This window comes from Pituophis catenifer, unplaced genomic scaffold, assembly GCF_029215685.1.
Source record: "Pituophis catenifer annectens isolate HBS135680 unplaced genomic scaffold, rPitCat1.0.hap2 SCAF_2, whole genome shotgun sequence".
NCBI classification, from domain to species: domain Eukaryota; kingdom Metazoa; phylum Chordata; class Lepidosauria; order Squamata; family Colubridae; genus Pituophis; species Pituophis catenifer.
Window position 1 is genome coordinate 78,175,234 of NW_027256882.1, and position 18,423 is coordinate 78,193,656.

Consider the following 18,423-nt stretch of genomic DNA (forward strand, 5'->3'; position numbering starts at 1 on the left):
TCTTAATGCATTGCACAAATCCCACAGTGACTGTGATTCTTACAGCTGGGTAGATACAGCATCTGCTTATTAATTAATCATTTGGGACAAATGATTATGTTCAAAGGAAAGCCTTGAAGTTGAAAGCTTATACAAAGAACATGGATACATGAGGCAACTGTGCGTTTGAACTAATGTTGGGAAATAAGCATTTTACTAACAGTGGATTGTCTACTTCACTTAATTAGAGCTAACATTCCACAGACATACCCACACACACACCCGCCCCAGTTTTGTTATTGTAGAAGAGAAGGACAACTTTGTTCACAAGACATTCTTTGCTAAGCTTGTCATCTGATGGGCATTTTCTTTATTTTGGGTTTTACCACAGTGCCCTCTGCTGGAACAAATGGAAAGCATTCAACCATTGTCGCAGGATCAGAAGCAACAATATTTGTAGAGCAATATTAAAAGTCCCGCTTGCAAATTGTATTTTTTGCTACGTTGTTCACTTTCTTCTCAAATACCTAAAAGGGAGCCTACACAAAATGATATGTCTTTTGATGCAAGAGGTGATGCCTTATATGTTACCTCAGAAGGAAGACCCAACTTTTTTTTTAATAAAATACAATCTTCCACTTACAGAGAGATTCTTGATTTTACAAAGACGTTGGGAGAAAATAATTAACCAGCTTGAGCAGAAGTCTTTTAAAAAGGCTGTGTTTTATACTCCTAGTATCACATAACAGTGATTAACAGAAAAAACTGACACCTCCGCTTGCAAAATAGCTGCTTGCAACAAATGTGTGAATAATAGCTAGCAGCAGTCTTTACAAATGCAGTTTGTGAAGAAATTTGTGTCAATAAAACAGACAATTGTCTAAATTATTCAACCAGTATTTCTCTCCCTTGCAAATGTACTCTGGAAATCTGATTGAAAAGACTGCCTTAGCCTAAAGCACTTCATTTTCTCTGGCTGAGTGTTTCAAGTACATGATATTAGTGCCAAAATAAATCTTCTTTTCTCTTCCTACATGCCATAAACAGCTAGTAGAAAAACAACTTTGCCTTCTGAAAATGAGACACCCCTCCTTCAAGATCTTTCCCCATCTTCCTTGCATCCTTATATCAGTTCCTTTCCTATCTTTGCCTTTGGTTTGCCATCTCCACCACCAAAAGGTTGAAATAGCTCAACCTTTTCTTGGGGTGTGTGTGTGTTGGGGTTTGGGGTTGAGTCGCCACAGTTTTCTTTGGCAAGATTTCATAAGTGGTTCAGCATTGGCTTCTTCCTAGGGCTGAGAGGAAGTGACTGGCCTAAGGCATTGTGCCTAAGGCAGAACTAGAACTCACAGTCTCTTGGTTTCTACTATAGGCCAGAGATTCCCAATCTTGGCAACTTTAAGACAAATGGACTTCAACTCCCAGAATTTCTAGAAGTTCACATGTCTTAAAGTTACCAAGATTGGGAACTCCTGGTCTAACCTGATGCCTTAACCACTATACCAAACTGCCTCTAACTTTTCTCCTTTGCTCCACTTTATGTTGAAACTCCTAAAGGCTTTCTTCATTCCTTCCTTCAGCCCACTTTTTCCATTTAGCCTTTGCTAATCTCCAGGCTTTCCTGTAACTATGGGATTACTTCTGGTTAAGATGTTGCTCATGCAACTGTGTAAATTCAGGAACACAATTTAATAAAAGTTCCAGGTACAATTGATTTTCACTTTAATATACTACTTTCCCCCCTTTTTCTTTTTATATATGTGTACACACAAATTTGCTTAAGAGGAAAGCACAAGACAACCTTCTGTCTGCAATGGTTGGTTACACTGCTGGGGATTAGCAAGGTTTAATAAAGAAAGATACTATATATAACTCTAACAGTTGTTCTCCTTCTATTGATAAAGGTTATGCTCCTTAAGAAAGGAAACTTGACTCTTTATAGAGGACCAAACATAGATATTCTGCAAAGAATGTCTTCAAAGTTAACTCACATTTTATTTGGGGGTCATATTACCCAAATCTAAATTCTACAGCCATAGAACACAAGCAGAAATGTGGATTATAAATTACATAATTAGACATAGGGTGATATATTCCTAATTTACCTGATTATGGGGAGGATTAGCTCAAAGATTGAGTTACTAATGATCGAAGAAAAAGTCAGGCAAATATATTTCCAAAAGAAGGAGAGAAATGGTGCAAGGCATTTGATAGGATCTTCAATAAGTAAGGCTGCAGTTTATCATATGGAAATGCGCCTACTGAAAATAAAAATCACATTCACAACTAATTAACATGTTCTTGGGACTATTCTTTATTTCAATTTGTGGTAGAAAATGACATGACATATATCTCCTATATGTTCAAATGCCATGAAAAACATGCCACCTGTTGTTGATCGACATTTTCATCATATTTTGGTTCAAATTCAAGAGTCAGCTTATCCACAGTTTGACCTATATGCAAATACTGTATATACAGATATATGAGTTCTTTTTTTAAAAAATAGTGTTACTATATATCAGTGGTGAAATGTAAAATTTGTTACTACCGGTTCTGTGGGTGTGGCTTGGGGGGGGACGCAGGAATTTTTGCTACCCGTTCTCGGAACCACCCATCTCCATCGCTACCGGATCAGGTGATCCAGTGTGAACCGGGAGCATTTCACCCCTGATATATATGCTCACAGATAACTCCATCCACAGATAAACTGAACCTAATTTTGGGGGGGTGTCTATTGTAGCACCTAGAATTCTCAGCTTCTCTGCAGATATATATGGTTCTTTCTGGCTTGTTGGATCGGTGGAGGTGGCTGCGGCTGGAGGGGGAAGAAGGGATGGTTTTGTGCATGCACGCACCCCACTTCTTTCACAAATACAGCTTTATGTGCACTCTCTTATCGCTTCCATGGCCCAGCACTGGCCCAAAGGCCAGGGTTTTGGGGACCCCTGATATATGGTATATACCCGTGATGGCCCTCTCTCTGGGCATGCGTGCCATCGCCAGCTTTCTTCTGGTCTTTGCATGCGCTGGAGTGCCGGAAACCCGAGGACCACCTGGTCTTTGGGTTTCTGGTGCTCCAGCACGTGTGGAAACCAGCTGGGTCATGTGCACCGGCCACCTGGTCTTCGGGTTTCCGGTGCTTCTGTGCGTACATGTTCCAGTTTGGGCACTTGGTGCCGAAAAGCTTCACCATCACTGGTATATACTGTAAGTTAGCAGATGTCTATTTAAGATGATGAAGAAGGAGGTCCTTTTTTGTTTGGCAATGAATTACTGTAGTATTTGAATTAATTTTTCCCAAAATTGTTTTTTTTCTTAAACTGGATTAAAAAATGCTACTTGAATATGATGGTAATGGTGATTGTCTTATTTGGGGGGGGGTGTTATTGTTCTTTCTTTCCAGTGGAAGATCAGATGTTTCGTTCTGTGGAAGGCCAGGCTGCATCTGATGAAGAGGAAGAGAAATGGATAGGTGACCAGCAATCCCAAATGGCTGAAGTAAAGAAACTCTTAGCTAGATTTCCTTGTTGCAATAGCGGGTACGTCTCAATGTCTATGTGAAGTCATAGTTGCAACTTTTGTCCTTGCTATTTTTTTCTGAAAATGTTGTTGTATGACATAGCAAAAATATTACAGGTAGATCAGCTTTAGAATATGTCGTATGTTATACAAATAGTCCTTGTTCAGCCACCACTTGTTCAGCAACTGCTAAAAATTACAACACTGATGAATGGGGGAATTACTGCCATTCCTTCTAGTTGTGGCCATCACAGTATAACTGCGGTCACATGATTGTGATTTGGGTGCTTGGCAATCAGCTTGCAATCACAACAGTTGCAGCATCATGTGGTCATGCGGTCACCATTTATGATCTTCAGTGTCGTCTTCAGAAAAGCAAAATCAATGGGGAAGCTGGCTGGAGGTCACAAATGACAATCAAATGACCACAAGATACTGCAAATGCATAGGATACACTTAACAACAGTAACTGCTGTTGTAAGTCAACATGACGTCACACTTTATAACTGTGTCAATTAGCAGCAGACTTGCTGGTCCCAATTACTGTTGTTAAGAGAAAACTTACCTGTATGGAGCAGGCATATGTAAGATTTATTAGTAATTGTCCTTTTTTTATTTTTCTGCCTTTAAATCAGTGGTGAAATCCAATTTTTTTTTACTACCGGTTCTGTGGGCATGGTGTGGCTTGGTGGACGTGGCTTGGTAGGTGTGGCAGGGGAAGGATAGTGCAAAATCCCCATTCCCACCCCACTCCTGGGGGGAGGATATTGCAAAAATCTCCATTCCATCCTACTTTGGGGCCAGCCAAAGGTTGTATTTGTTGATTCTCCGAACTACTCAAAATTTCTGCTACCGGTTCTCCAGAACCTGTCAGAACCTGCTGGATTTCACCCCTGCTTCAAATCATTGTTGACTGCTGATGACTGTCCCTGCAGGTCAAGTCCCTGCAAATTCCTTGGCAAAATTCTGGAAGTGGTTTATTTATTAAACCAATTTATATAGCCGCCCATATTAGGAGGTTTTACCTCCTAATATCTTAATGTTGCATATCATTAGACTACTAGGATGGAGAAAAGCAGTGACCAGAATTTTTCTCTCTCTAGATGTGATGACACAACACTGAAGCAGCTGTGGTCATCCTTTGGCAACCCCAGTAACTGTGGCCATGAAAACTCCCTTGTGGAATTAGTCCAACAACTCTCAAAATTAAAAGAAGACTTTCAAATGGAAGGGCAGGAAGAAAAAGCTCTGGAAGCAAATATGGAAGAGGTAAATTCATTTTATATTCTGTCCTTTCAGGAGGTACATTATTTCAGACCTGCTTAAATTTGATCAAAAGACACTTTCACTGATAACCACTTGCACATTTCAGAACAAGAAGACTCAGCTGTGATAGTGTTCAGCTTTCATCCCCTGAAAGCTCAGTTCTTATGCAATTCTTTAATTGCAGTGCATAATTCCATGGACTCTTATCCCGTTCATCTATTTACTATTTCTTGGTCAACAAGCCTCTAAAAATTGTGTTCTGTTAAAGTATGGGAGCAGGGTACGTCTATATGTCATCAGATCACAATAACTAATCATCTGATATATTGAGGGATAGCATGATTTTCCATCTGACAGCGTCTATATGTGCATAGTTATCTAGCTTGGTCTTATCCCACACTAGTGTTGTGGTTCATAATGTATATTTATTGCAAATGTATATTTGTACATAAATGGAAATAAATATATATTTCATTGTAAGAGTAGTTACCGGTATGTTCCTTTCTTCCATTACAAATTCCACCTCTTCCAATTTATGGTGTTAATATTTCTAAAAATGGAAAACCAGTGTATGAATGGAATTAGCAGCTTCCCAATTGCTACTTTAGACCTTCCCTTCCTTTCTTTAATATTTTCTCTACTCTGTGCTATTATGAGGCATAGTTCATATATCCTGAGGAAATTGGAAATAATTATTTGATTTGCCAAGTGGTAGACCTTTTTACATTTCTAGAAATATCTTCTAAACATCTCTAGACCTCTGAACTTCTGAGATCTGAATAGATACACTAACTTCCTTATACATGAGTATTTCAAGTTAATTCTGCATCTAAGTGGCATGGCAGGCTTAGTTGTACATAAAACCCCAAGTCTTAGAAAGAAGTATATAAAAAGAAGCAAACTAGAAGTCATTTCAACTCCAGGCAAGTCAAGAATAATGGACACCTGAAAGAATCAATAATTGATCGAATCTTTTTCATCTCCTATGTTTTTACAAAAGCTAGAAGATGAAAAGAACCATTTGCTTTGTTTCCTTTTAAAGTGTTTTTCAATAAAGAGCTGCAGTTAGAGAACTATTTTGCAAAGAAATTTTAATGAAGGTGTCAGATAACAGATGATATATTGAAGTAATCATTAGTAAACTCTAAACCTAAGCCTAGAATTACAAAATGTTGCTTGTGGAATAGATATCTGACTTTTGCTGGAATATATTTATTCATTGGCCAAGTCATGTGCCTTATCTGTATAAGGAATTAACTGTAAGCAGTCATTTTCTAGTGTATAGATACATGAACATTGGAACAGCTTTTACAAGGATTTAGATAATCTTAATGTAGACAAGGGATTGGTTTAGACTTAATGATAATGTAGCACATTGAAAACCAGCCTGTAATGTTATTGCATACTCCAAAAGAGTTTTAAAGTTGGAAAATAGCAATCTATACATTAATTGAAGCACATTTATAGTGTTGATCAAGAAAATAATCGAGGCTGCATTCAAATCCAATGTAATAAGCTCATGGGAACATTTTGCAGAATTTCTTCACTGGTTTTATTGTTGGGGCAAAATACAGATACCCAATGAGCTTACAATCATGAGATACATGCTGAAAATCTTCTTGTTGCATTTGTTTATCTAACAAAGAAAAAAAGGACAGAAAGAAATAGAACATTCTGGAATAATATTACAGGCAACTGACACATTTCAGTCTTACTTTGGATACAGGCATATATGTTGTAAGGAAGCCACTGCTGATGATTACAAGAATGTTGTTAGCCGGGAAGACAGGAACAAGATGTTGAATTGTAGTGAAAATAATCCACCCCTGTTCATCGTTGTCTCAGGAAAGAAAAATAATGTCTAAACCAGGCTGCTGATCAGATGGTGGTAATGTTATGACTGACAAGAGCAAGCAATTATTTATGTGCCTTTTTTTTTTTTTTTGGTTACAAAAGGATTGTGGATATAGGAATTTAAATAACACATTTAATCGTTAGGGAGACTATGTCATCTTGCCATATGGCAGATTTGTCTGGAAGTTAGAAGATGACTTTATTTTAGAATATGAGAACTGAGTTAACTTTCAGCCAATGCTGTCATTTAGCCAATTCAAATATATTATACTGTAGCTCTGGATGAAATTTAGTGGCTATGTTAAAGAAATTCTGGATGGTTCCTAAACGATTGCACACTTTATTCAGATAATACTTGCTGTTCAGTTGCAAAATATTGATTCTGGTAATATTTCCTATCAATTTTCAAAGCCAATTTTAGAAATTAACAGTAGCCTTTCTTTTCAATTCTCTCTCAAGGGACTCCGGATATGGTTGGAACTGCAATAATATTGTAGTTCACTGTAACAGCGTTACTAAAAAAGCATTAAGAGTTGTAAACTGAATTTTGAGAAGCTTTTTTTTCTGGAAACATTGTATTGCTAATTAGAGCTTATAAAACTTATGCTAGACCAATTTTAGAGTATTGTTCAACTGTTTAGAATCCCCACCATATAGCTGACATCAGTACAATCGAGCGGGTCCAGAAGTACTTCATGAGAAAAGTCTTGCATTCTTCTGTACACAATAGAATTCCTTATGCTACTAGGCTCAAAATTCTTGGTTTGGATAACTTAGAACTGCATTGCTTGCGGTCAGACCTAGGTATAGTATACAAAATTATAGTAATGTTTTACCTGTAAATGACTTTTTCTGTTTTAATCACAATAATACGTGCGTGAACAACTGCTTTAAACTCAATGTAAATTGTTCTAAACTTGACTGTAAAAATATGATTTCTGTAATAGAGTTGTCAGTCTTGAATGCCCGACCTGATTCAGTTGTCTCAGCTACAAATTTTAACAGTTTCAGTCACCTTACTTCATACTTAAGTGGTCAGTAGAGGGGGCGTGCATAAGTGCACTAATGTGCCTATGGTCCCTGTCATTGTATTTTTATTCTCTTATTCTTGTTCTCATTTTCCAATTTATTCCAATAAATAAATAAATAAATTGTACAACATTTACCAAAAAGGATGAAGGAAGGACTGGAAAATGTAAAATGTATGCTTTAGGAAGTTTTGTTTTAAACTGCAGTGTAAAAAAAAAAAAGACAATGGATTAAATCTGTTTTGCTGCAAGCAATTGCAGAGGATGACACTATTGTGTGTCCTTGTGTGTCCAATTACACTTTGTCAATAAAGAATTCTATCCTATCCTATCCTATTCTATCCTATCCTATCCTATCCTATAGGATGCAGCAAGGATTCTTACTGCTTGTTTCAGAAAGCAGAATGAGGTTTAGTCTGAATTGTTAAAATGTAAGCAGGCAGTCAGATAGCAAATAAATGTTTAAGCTGGGCAATCTTCCTGCATGGCATACTATAATATTTCAGCCAATGCATCAATAGAATCTTAATCTAAAGGATGTTCTTTCTTACATTAATCCCAGTAATACAATCATATTGTATATGAATTGTAAAGGATTTGTATAGGTTGTCTAATCCAACACCGCATTCAGTGCAGGAATGGCAAAGTCATTTTGTGATATTGTCCTAGAAGGACAAATCCCCCATCTTGGTGTCATTTACAAATCTAACCAACATGCTTTCCATTCCATCTTTCAGGTCATTAATAAAGATGGCTTTGGAACAAAACAAGCTAATAGCCCAAGCGTTGCAGTAATTGTACAATGCCAACAGATGAGAATTAAAATAAGTGTATACAGCAGATTCAGTATGCCTTCATAGTCATACAACTTACGTTAGTTGTAGTCAACTTAGTGGTACTCATTCACATGATATACTACAAGCCTTGTGAGAATACCTTCACCATTTTAGTTATTTCCATGTTTAAAATTTCTCCTTAGTAAGTGAAACTGCTTAATATTACAGTGATCAGAATTCATTAGTTATAATTCAGACTAAAGTCTGTTACAGACAAAATCCGATATATTATTTAGTCAATTTATTAGTTAGCTCAGTTGCTCAATATTAGATTATAATTAGATTCTGTGCAATGTGCTGTGCTTAGAAATTTTGCATCACTTCTGCCATTACAGAAGGAGGATTAGCCATGAATAACATCCGTATTGTTCCTTAAGTAACATCTTTTAATTGCCTCAATAAGTTGTGTTCCAAATTGGAGGTATTGTGGCTTTAATCACTGGGTTCCACTAATTATTTTTCTTCTCTTTTTTTCAAATAGCAGAGTAGCATACACCACTATTTAAAAAAATAAAAATAAAATAATGTCAGGAAACTATGCATTTAGGCCCCTCCTCCCCCAGGCACAGAATCTGTCATGGGATCTCTTAAAACAGGTTATTTAAGAAGCCGCTAGTAGGCAGTACACCATTACTCTTCCTCTTGCACACTCCTTTAGAACCATCAAAAAGCAATAAGATGGACTGAACACAAAAGGGGGAAATTTGCTAACATTTGCTGAGAAGTTTGCTGAAGAGGGCATATTTACAAGCAAACATTTATAACCCAAGGAAAACTTATGATGGCTGGGATGATGAAGCTGAATATCTGGAAGGTCACAAGTTTCTTACAATAACCAGAATGATCTTAACTATGTGAAGGGATATCAGTGAATAACACATTGATTTATTAGATAATTGAGTTGAATCTCAATTTTAATTTTATTTTCAGTATTCTAATATGGTAGCAGCCTACTACATTATTCTTCTGTGTTATTCATCCTCTTGTGATTACAAACTGTAGTAAAGATGCTAGCTTGTAACTAAGGCAGTGATGGCTAACCTTTTTGCCATCGTGTGCCAAAAGCAGGGGGAGCGTGGGGGGTTGCGCACCCATGTGCCCTCACCCATAATTCAATGCCTCCCGTGCATGCACACGCAACCCCCTCCACACTCCCCCTGTTTTTGGCACACGATGGCAAAAAGGTTACTGGTGGGCCCAGTAGGCTCATTTTTCACCCTCCCCATTTTTCACCCTCCCCTTCTTGGAGCCTGGGGAGGGCGAAAATGGCCTTCCCCCCCCCCCGGAGGTCTTCTGGAGGCCAGAAACAGCCCATTTCCTGACTTCCGGTGGGCCCAGAAGGCCTGAAAACCAGCTGGCCAGCACACACATGAGCTAGGGCAATGCTCATGTGCCCACAGATATGGCTCTGTGTGCCAGCTGTGGCACGCGTGCCATAGGTTCGCCATCATGGAACTAAGGCATTAATATTTAAAATTATGATTAGGATAGCTTTGGCAAGGCATGCTGCTTTTAATCTGTTACCAATTATATTTGAATTCTGATATTCTCTAAATCAATAGAAATATACAAAAGAGGAGAGGTAAGCATTGCAATCTCTTTGATTGAAATGTTTACCGGTTTAATATGACAGTATGTCAGATGCATATAATCAGAACCATTCAGTGAATAGGTCCAAATAGATACTTTATTGCTGATCACCTATGTTACAAGAATCTTGCCAGACTATCTGCCTTCCCTTGGAAACAATAGATATAGACCTAAGACCCTAGACCCTAGACCTTTGATTCCAGATGTTTTCTTCTCCAAACTAACTACAACTTGGAATGTCTTTTTACTCTTCCCAGAGTGGGCTCCTCTCCTTCAGTCAGTGATTCCATCACACAACATTGCTCCAATTTTCCATCCTGAAGACCACCAATTTATAAATCATTTTGCCAAATGAAACTTAAGAATTGCATCTCTCTTGTGACATTAAACTATAATATTGAATGTATTTTGCATGTTGGTGACAAAGAAAAAATATTGGAATCACCAAGTAAAAATTTTCAAACAAAGAAATATTTGTCTGTATGCTTAAGGTTAACTTTGCATCAACCATATGCACTATACCTTGTAGCCAATCTTTCAGTCATAATTACTTGGGCATGAAAACAAACTGAAGCAAATATTTCCTCTTCTGCTTAATAGAATAATAGAGTTGAAAGGGCCCATTTATATATTGACTGATCCAAATCAAAGGATCCCTGACAAATGGCTTGCCAGCCACACCTTGGTCAAAATGAAAGGAAAGTCCACTTCCTCTCTGAATGATTGGTTTTATATTCAAACTGTTCTTAGTGGCAGGAAATTTTTTTTCTAACATTCAGTTGGAATCTTCTTTTCTATAACCTACATCTGTTACTCTGTGTATTGCACTTTGTTCTGGCAGAGAATAGGCCTTGGATTGTGACACATTAAATGATACATTTGAAGTAATCAAGGGGTTTTCACAGAAGTGCAGCTTGGTCTGCATTTAATAAGGTTATTCTGAAACATTCATGGTTGAAAGAGAAATATTTTATTATGGTTTCAATGAAAACTCCAGATTTATAGGGGCAATGAAGCTGTGAAATAGAATTAATGGCAGCAGGCAATTTTGTGTATATTGCTTTCCTTGGAAATTATACGTGCATGTAGAAAATATATTTGGAATCGCAGCGTTTAAAATCCCCAGCTGATCCTAACTACATCAAGTAGTCAGAAAGATATCAATAAAATAGAAAAATCACATATTTGTGCACACATCCTACTGACTGTATTTTTCACTGACACATTCCATTTAGTAAAATTCATCTGAAGACAGAATTCTGAGGCATCTTCCACAGACTCAGACAGAGAAGTCAGACTTATTTTAAAAAATTGTGCTACGCAATACTTTTTATGTCATCCGTTGTCTAGACGAAAGGTCCATTGCTAGGGGAAATACAACAGAAGGTGGAGGAATCTGAGCTGATGAAGATGGAATTCCAGATGTTGGAGACAGAGAGAGTAAGGCTGTCACTGGTGGAAGAAAAGCTCTTGGATGTTTTACAGCTGCTGCAGCAACTCCGGGATCTGGTAAGAAAAAAAAAAAAGAACAAAAACAAAAAAACAAAACAAAATAGTGGAAGAAACAACAAGATGCTGCTCCTCAGTATGGATGGACAACGTCTGTAGTTTTCTGCATGGTCTTCAATAGACAGAGGTTTTTCACACTGAGTTGCTGAAAAAAAAAAGCTAAGTTGTAGATAGCTTACTTAGAAAAGGAAAACCTGAGCATGCAGGTGAACAAACTTTCCACTAGAGATATGCAGGCTCTGTCTGCAATTTAGAGCTAGGAGAGCTTTACACTTGTCTAAGGTAGCTGTTAATATATTTCCTTTTGAGAGCCCTTGACTTTGTGTAGAATTACTGCTTTGAGCTTCGAATCCAAATCTTACTTCTGCCGTGAATTCTCTTGGTGACCTTGAGCAAATAATTCTCTCTCATATTGATCTGCAATGTGGAACACAATAAAGGTATATTTTTAATATGGGTTATTTTACTGCTACAGTTACATTATATAGGGGAAGAAAATGCTGTTTAGTGGTTAAATAAGATAAATTAGCAAAACAGAAACAGTGCAGAAGAAAAAATAGTCATAGAATTATTTCACCCACTCATGCACACACACACACATTTCATACCTGGCTTGAAATTTTGCAGTAAGAGGTGTAGCTTTTTTTCCTTTTGCTTTTTAAAAAAAAACAAAAATAACTTTGCTATTAGCATTCCTAAGGGATCGGCTTGTTCAGCTTCACAAATGCAATAGAAAATGATGGTAGTATTTTACTTTCTAGTTCCAGATTTAGTTAGTTTAATTCTAAGAGAGAAGTTTCCTAAATGTAGGAAAGGAACTAAATCTAGCCATGAGCAATTTTCATTCTAATCGATCTGTTTATAAATTTATAAACAGATCGATTAGAATGAAAATTGCTCATGGCTAAATTTAGTCTTGGACTTATGACTATTTGTAACGCAAATGCCATTTGCAACCTATGCCGACTTCCCTCAAGTAAAGTCAATGGAAAAGCCATCATGGAAGGTTGCAAGTTGCTACAGTAAGTCACATCCCCCACTTTATCTCCCAAGGAGTCCACTACAGACTACAAGATTCCAGGATCTCATTCTCTGTAGTATCCTTCACCAACCCATCTGCATTTCATGCCACCTGCTTGTGGGATGTAAACACACTCGCACCAGCATCCCCACACCCTTTGCCTGGGATCCCTGCCTCTTAACGCTCTTTGTGGTCCTGTGATTAAGACACAACTGTGACTGCCACGATTGTCATGCAGTACACAGGCATCATTTAGCGATGGCAATCCTGATCCCAATTCCTGTTGTAACCCAAGGACAGTACATAATTCTTATATGTACTAATAAATATGACCATTCAAGAAATTTTGTAAAAGAAAGTACATGATCTTCAATTGGTAGGGTATTGTTATAATTGGGGGGGGGGGTGTTTGCTTTTTTAAAAAAGAAAATATAAGTAAAGTGTGCAGGGAGATAAACTGATACATGAAAGAGGCATATATCAGTTTATATGGGAATATAAACACTCAGATTACACTTTGGTATTATATAAACCAAGATATGTGTCAGTCCTGGAGGCCATCTTTTTCTTTGGATCTTCAGGGCTGCCACACTTAGTGCTTCGTTGGGGGTATTACTTGGAACCCTGACAATATGACTGTGTGACCTAACTATATAAGTACGCTTCATATAATGACTTGCACGGCAGTCTCTAGATTATAGATCTCTGTCTGACATAGAATATTGTAATAATGATTGAGACTTTCCAGTTGAAAATGCTGGTCAAAATGTGCCCAAATTAGTAGTACTGTTCTTATTATTAGCAAGGAATGGTGATCTGTTACAGATACAATTAAAGCTGGTACCCTCCTTTACCTCTTCTCTATCTGATTAAACATCACTATGTGAAAACCTCAATCGGTGGCAGAGGTCAGTATCTCTGGGCCCATGTGGTGATCACCTCGTCATGTGAAAATTGTGACTTGAAAGAGTAAATGATAAAGAACATGAATTATGAAATGAAAGAAAGAGAGATACACTGTATGCCTGTGAAACTAAGAGAAAGGTGAAAGATATAATAGAAATGAATAAAAATAGTCTCAGTTTATGGGATGTATACAATTTCTCTTAATTGCCCATTTGTTCGTTGATCATAAAGGACATCAGAAGTAAATCCAATGGAGGTACTTGGTATGAATTTTTAGATTTTGGAAGACGATTGTTAATGTATTTTATTATTGACATATGTAGATAAAACTCCCTAATATTGTTTTATGTTTTGAAGAACATTTCTAAGCGCACCTTGGGGAAAATCTTACTGAACACTTTGGAATCCTGCTGTGACTCCCAACATGGTAAGAGAGTACAGTAACCTTTGGTACTGAACTTCACAGGTTGGCTGGCAAGACCACTGGTTATCAGGAAACTTCTCTGGATGGAGGAGAATTAGCTCCAATATATTAGATATTTTGTTGCTCAGAAATGGTTGATCAAGATAGTTAGATAGTAGATAGTTAATGATCTTAAAAATTCAGAAACAGAGACAGAAAGGGAGGGAGGGAGGGAGGGAGGGAGGGAGGGAGGGAGGAAGGAAGGAAGGAAGGAAGGAAGGAAGGAAGGAAGGAAGGAAGGAAGGAAGGAAGGAAGGAGAGATTCTTGCTGTCTGATTCAGCCTAGTTAATTAAGCTAAGAAAAGATTTCAGTGAGTACAGGCATAGACCCCCCAAAAAAGCATACACTCTTTTGAACCCAGATTATAATTCTCTGATGAGGCAAGAAAATGGGTGAGAAAAGACAACCCTACAAGACGAATGAATAGCTGGTGATATGGTGATGGTTTGGGGATAGTATATCAAAACATCTAATGCTACCGTCATCTAGATGAAGGGGTGAGCAGACATCCTGTAATTTATTTAGTTGGTAAAAGAGAAATGAAAGATAATTTAATTTTTAAAAAATTATTGCTTAAGTTTGAAAGAAGTAAAAATGTTATTGAAATTTTGAACTTGAAATAATGTTCCATAATTCTGAAATTCCCTGAACATATATGGAGGTTAACACATCATTCTGTATGTAACTAGAGACATCTAGTGCCAATTTGTACCTGATTAGTAATATAGATCTATTCCTAACTGTCCTGGTAGCCTGATCCAGCACAGAGGCTTATGCTGGCAATTTGCAACGCTAGAATAAGCTTCTTCATCCCAACTTCTTTTTCCCAGTGACTTTGTATAGGATTACAGGAAGGCAGAATGTATGCCCTCTGGCCCAGCTTTTCTTTCAAATATTTATTCAGCAACCTTAGATTCCCCCCCCTTTTTTTTTTTTGCCTCAATGAAAAGAAAGAAGAAAACAGAAGACAGTGTTGTCCTTTAGCAAAGAAAGTAGGTCGGATCTTCAATATAATAACCTTTCATCTTTATACAATACACACATTTCTTGAGTTCTCTCTTCTCCCCAGGCAGTAGTCCACTGTGCAGATCCCATTGTTTTGAGGATTTTCAGGCTCCAAAGGTTGTTTGATGGTTCTGTTCTTTAGAGTGAAGTTTGGTATGTGCTTTCTTTTGTTATCCAGTGCTCCAGATTCTTCTCGCAACTCCAAACAAAATTACATTTATTTCAGTATGAAGCAAATACACACACACACACACACACACACACACAGAGAGAGAGAGAGAGAGAGAGAGAGAGAGAGAGAGAGAGAGAGAGAGGAGGAAAAATAGGAATCTTTGATTTCACTTTGATCTTATGTACACTGCAATTCCACTGAATTTAAGGGGAGCTGCCAAAAAAAGTGCTTCATAGGGATGGAAGTAAACATCATGGCAATTTTCAGCCTAAGCGATTTATTTATTTGTAATGATGAGACAATGATTTCTACTTCTACATGTGTAGCATTCAACGACATGAGTAGTAACCTTTTCCTAAAATGAAAATGTGCTTTGAGAATGAATATAAAAGAAAATGCTAAACCATAAATTACGGACTTCCATTATTGAATGAAATGCAATTAGTTGCTGAATCTATTAGTGAGAAATACTGGCAGTCCTCGATTTACAACCATTTGTTTAGTGTCTGAACTTACAACAGCACTGAAAAAAGTGATTTACAAGTGATCTTCACTCTTATGACCATTGCAACATCCCCATGATCACATGATCAAAATTTGGATGCTTGACAACTGACATTTATTTATTTATTTATTTATTTATTTATTTATTTATTTATTTATTTATTTATTAGTTTGATTTATATGCCGCCCTTCTCCGGAGACTCAGGGCGGCTTACAATGCATTTATGATGGTTGCAGCATCCCAGAGTCGAGTGATGATCATTTGCAAAGTTCCCAACTGGCTTCCAACAAGCAATGGGGAAAGTCAGATTCGCTTAAAAACTGTGTGCTTCACTTAACAACTATGATGATTTGCTTAATGACCACAACAAAAAAAGGCTGTAAGCTTGGATGCAACTCATTTAACCAATGTATCGCTTAGCGACAGAATTTCTACAGCCAATTGTGGTTGCACCTGTAGCATTTTCTTAGGTACAGGTAATCCTCAAGTTCTGACTACAATTGAGCCCAAAATTCATGTTGTTAAGCGAGAAATTTGTTAAGTGAGTTTTGCCCCATTTTACGACTTTTCTTGCCACATTGCTAAATGAATCACTGCAGTTGTTAAATTAGTAAGACAGTTGTTAAGTGAATCTAGCTTCTCCATTGTTTCTGCTTGTCAGAAGGTTGCAAAATTGGTCACATGTTTCCAGGACACTGCAACCGTCATAAATGTGAATCAGTTGTCAAGCATCCGAATGTAAATCACGTGACCATGGAGATGCTGCAACAATCATAAGTGTGAAAAATGATCCTAAGTCACTTTTTTCAGTGCCATTGTAACTTCAAGCGGTCACTAAACAAACTGTTGTAAGTCGAGGACTACCTGTATCTGAAAAATTAAATGACTACGCTCTAGTGTTCCTTATGTTATGCTTATGTTATATGTTTATATGTGATTTAGAAATATTTGTTTTGTAGGGACTTCTCAATCCAGTATGAAAACATAGTATGTTTTGAAGGGACCGATTTGGTATGCTTATTTGCATATTAATCTCATATTTTTATATAATATATTCTATATTGATCTCATATTTTTCTAATTTGGAATTTTATTTTCTAAAATGGCAGTTACGTTTTACAATCTAGGAAAAATCATATTTATTTATAAGGAATTTTCCTGTCTGCCTTTTCATAAAAAATTATGCCAGTGAGGGAGAAAAATGCACATTCTTGATAGCATCCTTTGTAACTGTGCTTTGAACTAGAAATTGATGAAGAGATATTGCCCACAGGCCTCCCCTTTTTCGCAATTGTCTCATCTGGAGCTTAAAATGCTGTTCCGTCCATATTTGTGTGGTTTGGTTCGTCATTTGATTTTTCAGTCAGAATTACTTATGTCTCAAAATGTGTAGAAGCTGAGCTCAGAAGCAGGGCTGCCTTAACCCATTTGTACACTCCAGAAGGGCCAGTTACAAGGTAAAAGTAGTTTTTAATCAACAGCTGGAAGGGTTTTTTTAAAAAAAATGTCTTTAACATTGGATGAGTGTGCATACTTTATGCACAAGGGCTCCTTATACTCCAGTAGTTCCCTGTTCACAAGCTTTTTCCTTAAGGCTGCTTTTCTTTTCATGCATTTTTACTCACTAATGCATGAAGGCCTTCCCGAAATGTTCATAAAATGTTGCCTATTTGGCAGAACAAAAGCAGTGGCTACCATAGATTATCAATGCGGTAGAAGCCAAACTTGATTTGAGGTATGAGATTATTTTTATATCTGCATTTCAACACATTCTGCTTTACAAGGACAAATACTTCAAAACGTTTTCCATTCTCTATGCAAAGATAAATGAATCTTCATCTTAATCACCCCAATGTCTCTAAGGCAGAGCAACATGCAAGATAAAGGGGTTACTTCATTTTGGGATTTCTTTGATCTGAAGAAATATATAGAACAGTGGTTCTTAAACCCCCGTTTGATTCAATTACCTCTTCTTTGGGTCTCAAATACTATCATTACCCACTCAAAAAACACAAGAGTCTTAATAGCTGCAGTGTTAAATTGAATCTTTGGTCATAAGCAAGCAATTGCAAATCACACTTTGATTCCAGAACATATCCAAATTACTGCTCTGGATAACAATATGGGCAGCATATAAATTTAATACATAAATAAATAAAATGACCCCCCATTTAAGAATCACTGATACAGACAGGCCCTGATGCATCAGACAAAAGGTGCATTTAAATTTCTTACAACGTCTTCCTTACAAATAGATTATCACCACCTCCCATAAATAGGATACGAACAATCATATGCTCCTGTTGCCATACTCCAAAGCATGTTGCTTCTGATACATATGGTTCTACATCTTCTTCTTCTCCTTCTTCTTTGGCACACACTCATAGAGTTGCAATTGCATAATTTTGATTTTGTTAATTCAACAGGTGTTTTTTTTTTCTTTATCTTAAAGGAAAACCACCTATTGTTGAAGTTTTAGATGCTCTCTACCATGAACTGGCTGCCTGCAAACTCACCGGAAGCAAGTCTCTTGAGAAAACACCAGGACACCAGTCTTTATCAAGCTCTTTGGTTATCTCCTGTTGAGCTATAATGCCTCTATTGTTGTTGCTGTTCTTGTTTTTCCGATTATCACCATGGGTTAAAAGTTAAAATGCAAAATCATGGAGGGTTCTGCCGTCCATGTAATGGTCCAATGCAAGAGATGGAATGATAAAATAAATGGCATAAAGAGATAGGCAAATGGAACAGAAAGCCCAGAATTAT

At 37.2% G+C, this 18,423-nt stretch overlaps 1 protein-coding gene across 1 annotated transcript in view; it reads left to right on the plus strand.

The window, feature by feature from the left end:
* EFCC1 (EF-hand and coiled-coil domain containing 1) overlaps nt 1-18,243 on the plus strand; it is a 66,187-nt gene extending 47,944 nt beyond the window's left edge. The window contains exons 4-9 of the mRNA XM_070933661.1: nt 3,386-3,521; nt 4,605-4,770; nt 11,426-11,584; nt 13,869-13,938; nt 17,051-17,114; nt 18,084-18,243. Of these exons, the coding sequence (XP_070789762.1) occupies nt 3,386-3,521; nt 4,605-4,770; nt 11,426-11,584; nt 13,869-13,938; nt 17,051-17,114; nt 18,084-18,243 (755 nt within the window). The remainder of the gene's footprint in view (nt 1-3,385; nt 3,522-4,604; nt 4,771-11,425; nt 11,585-13,868; nt 13,939-17,050; nt 17,115-18,083) is intronic.
* The last annotated feature ends 180 nt before the right edge of the window (nt 18,244-18,423 follow it).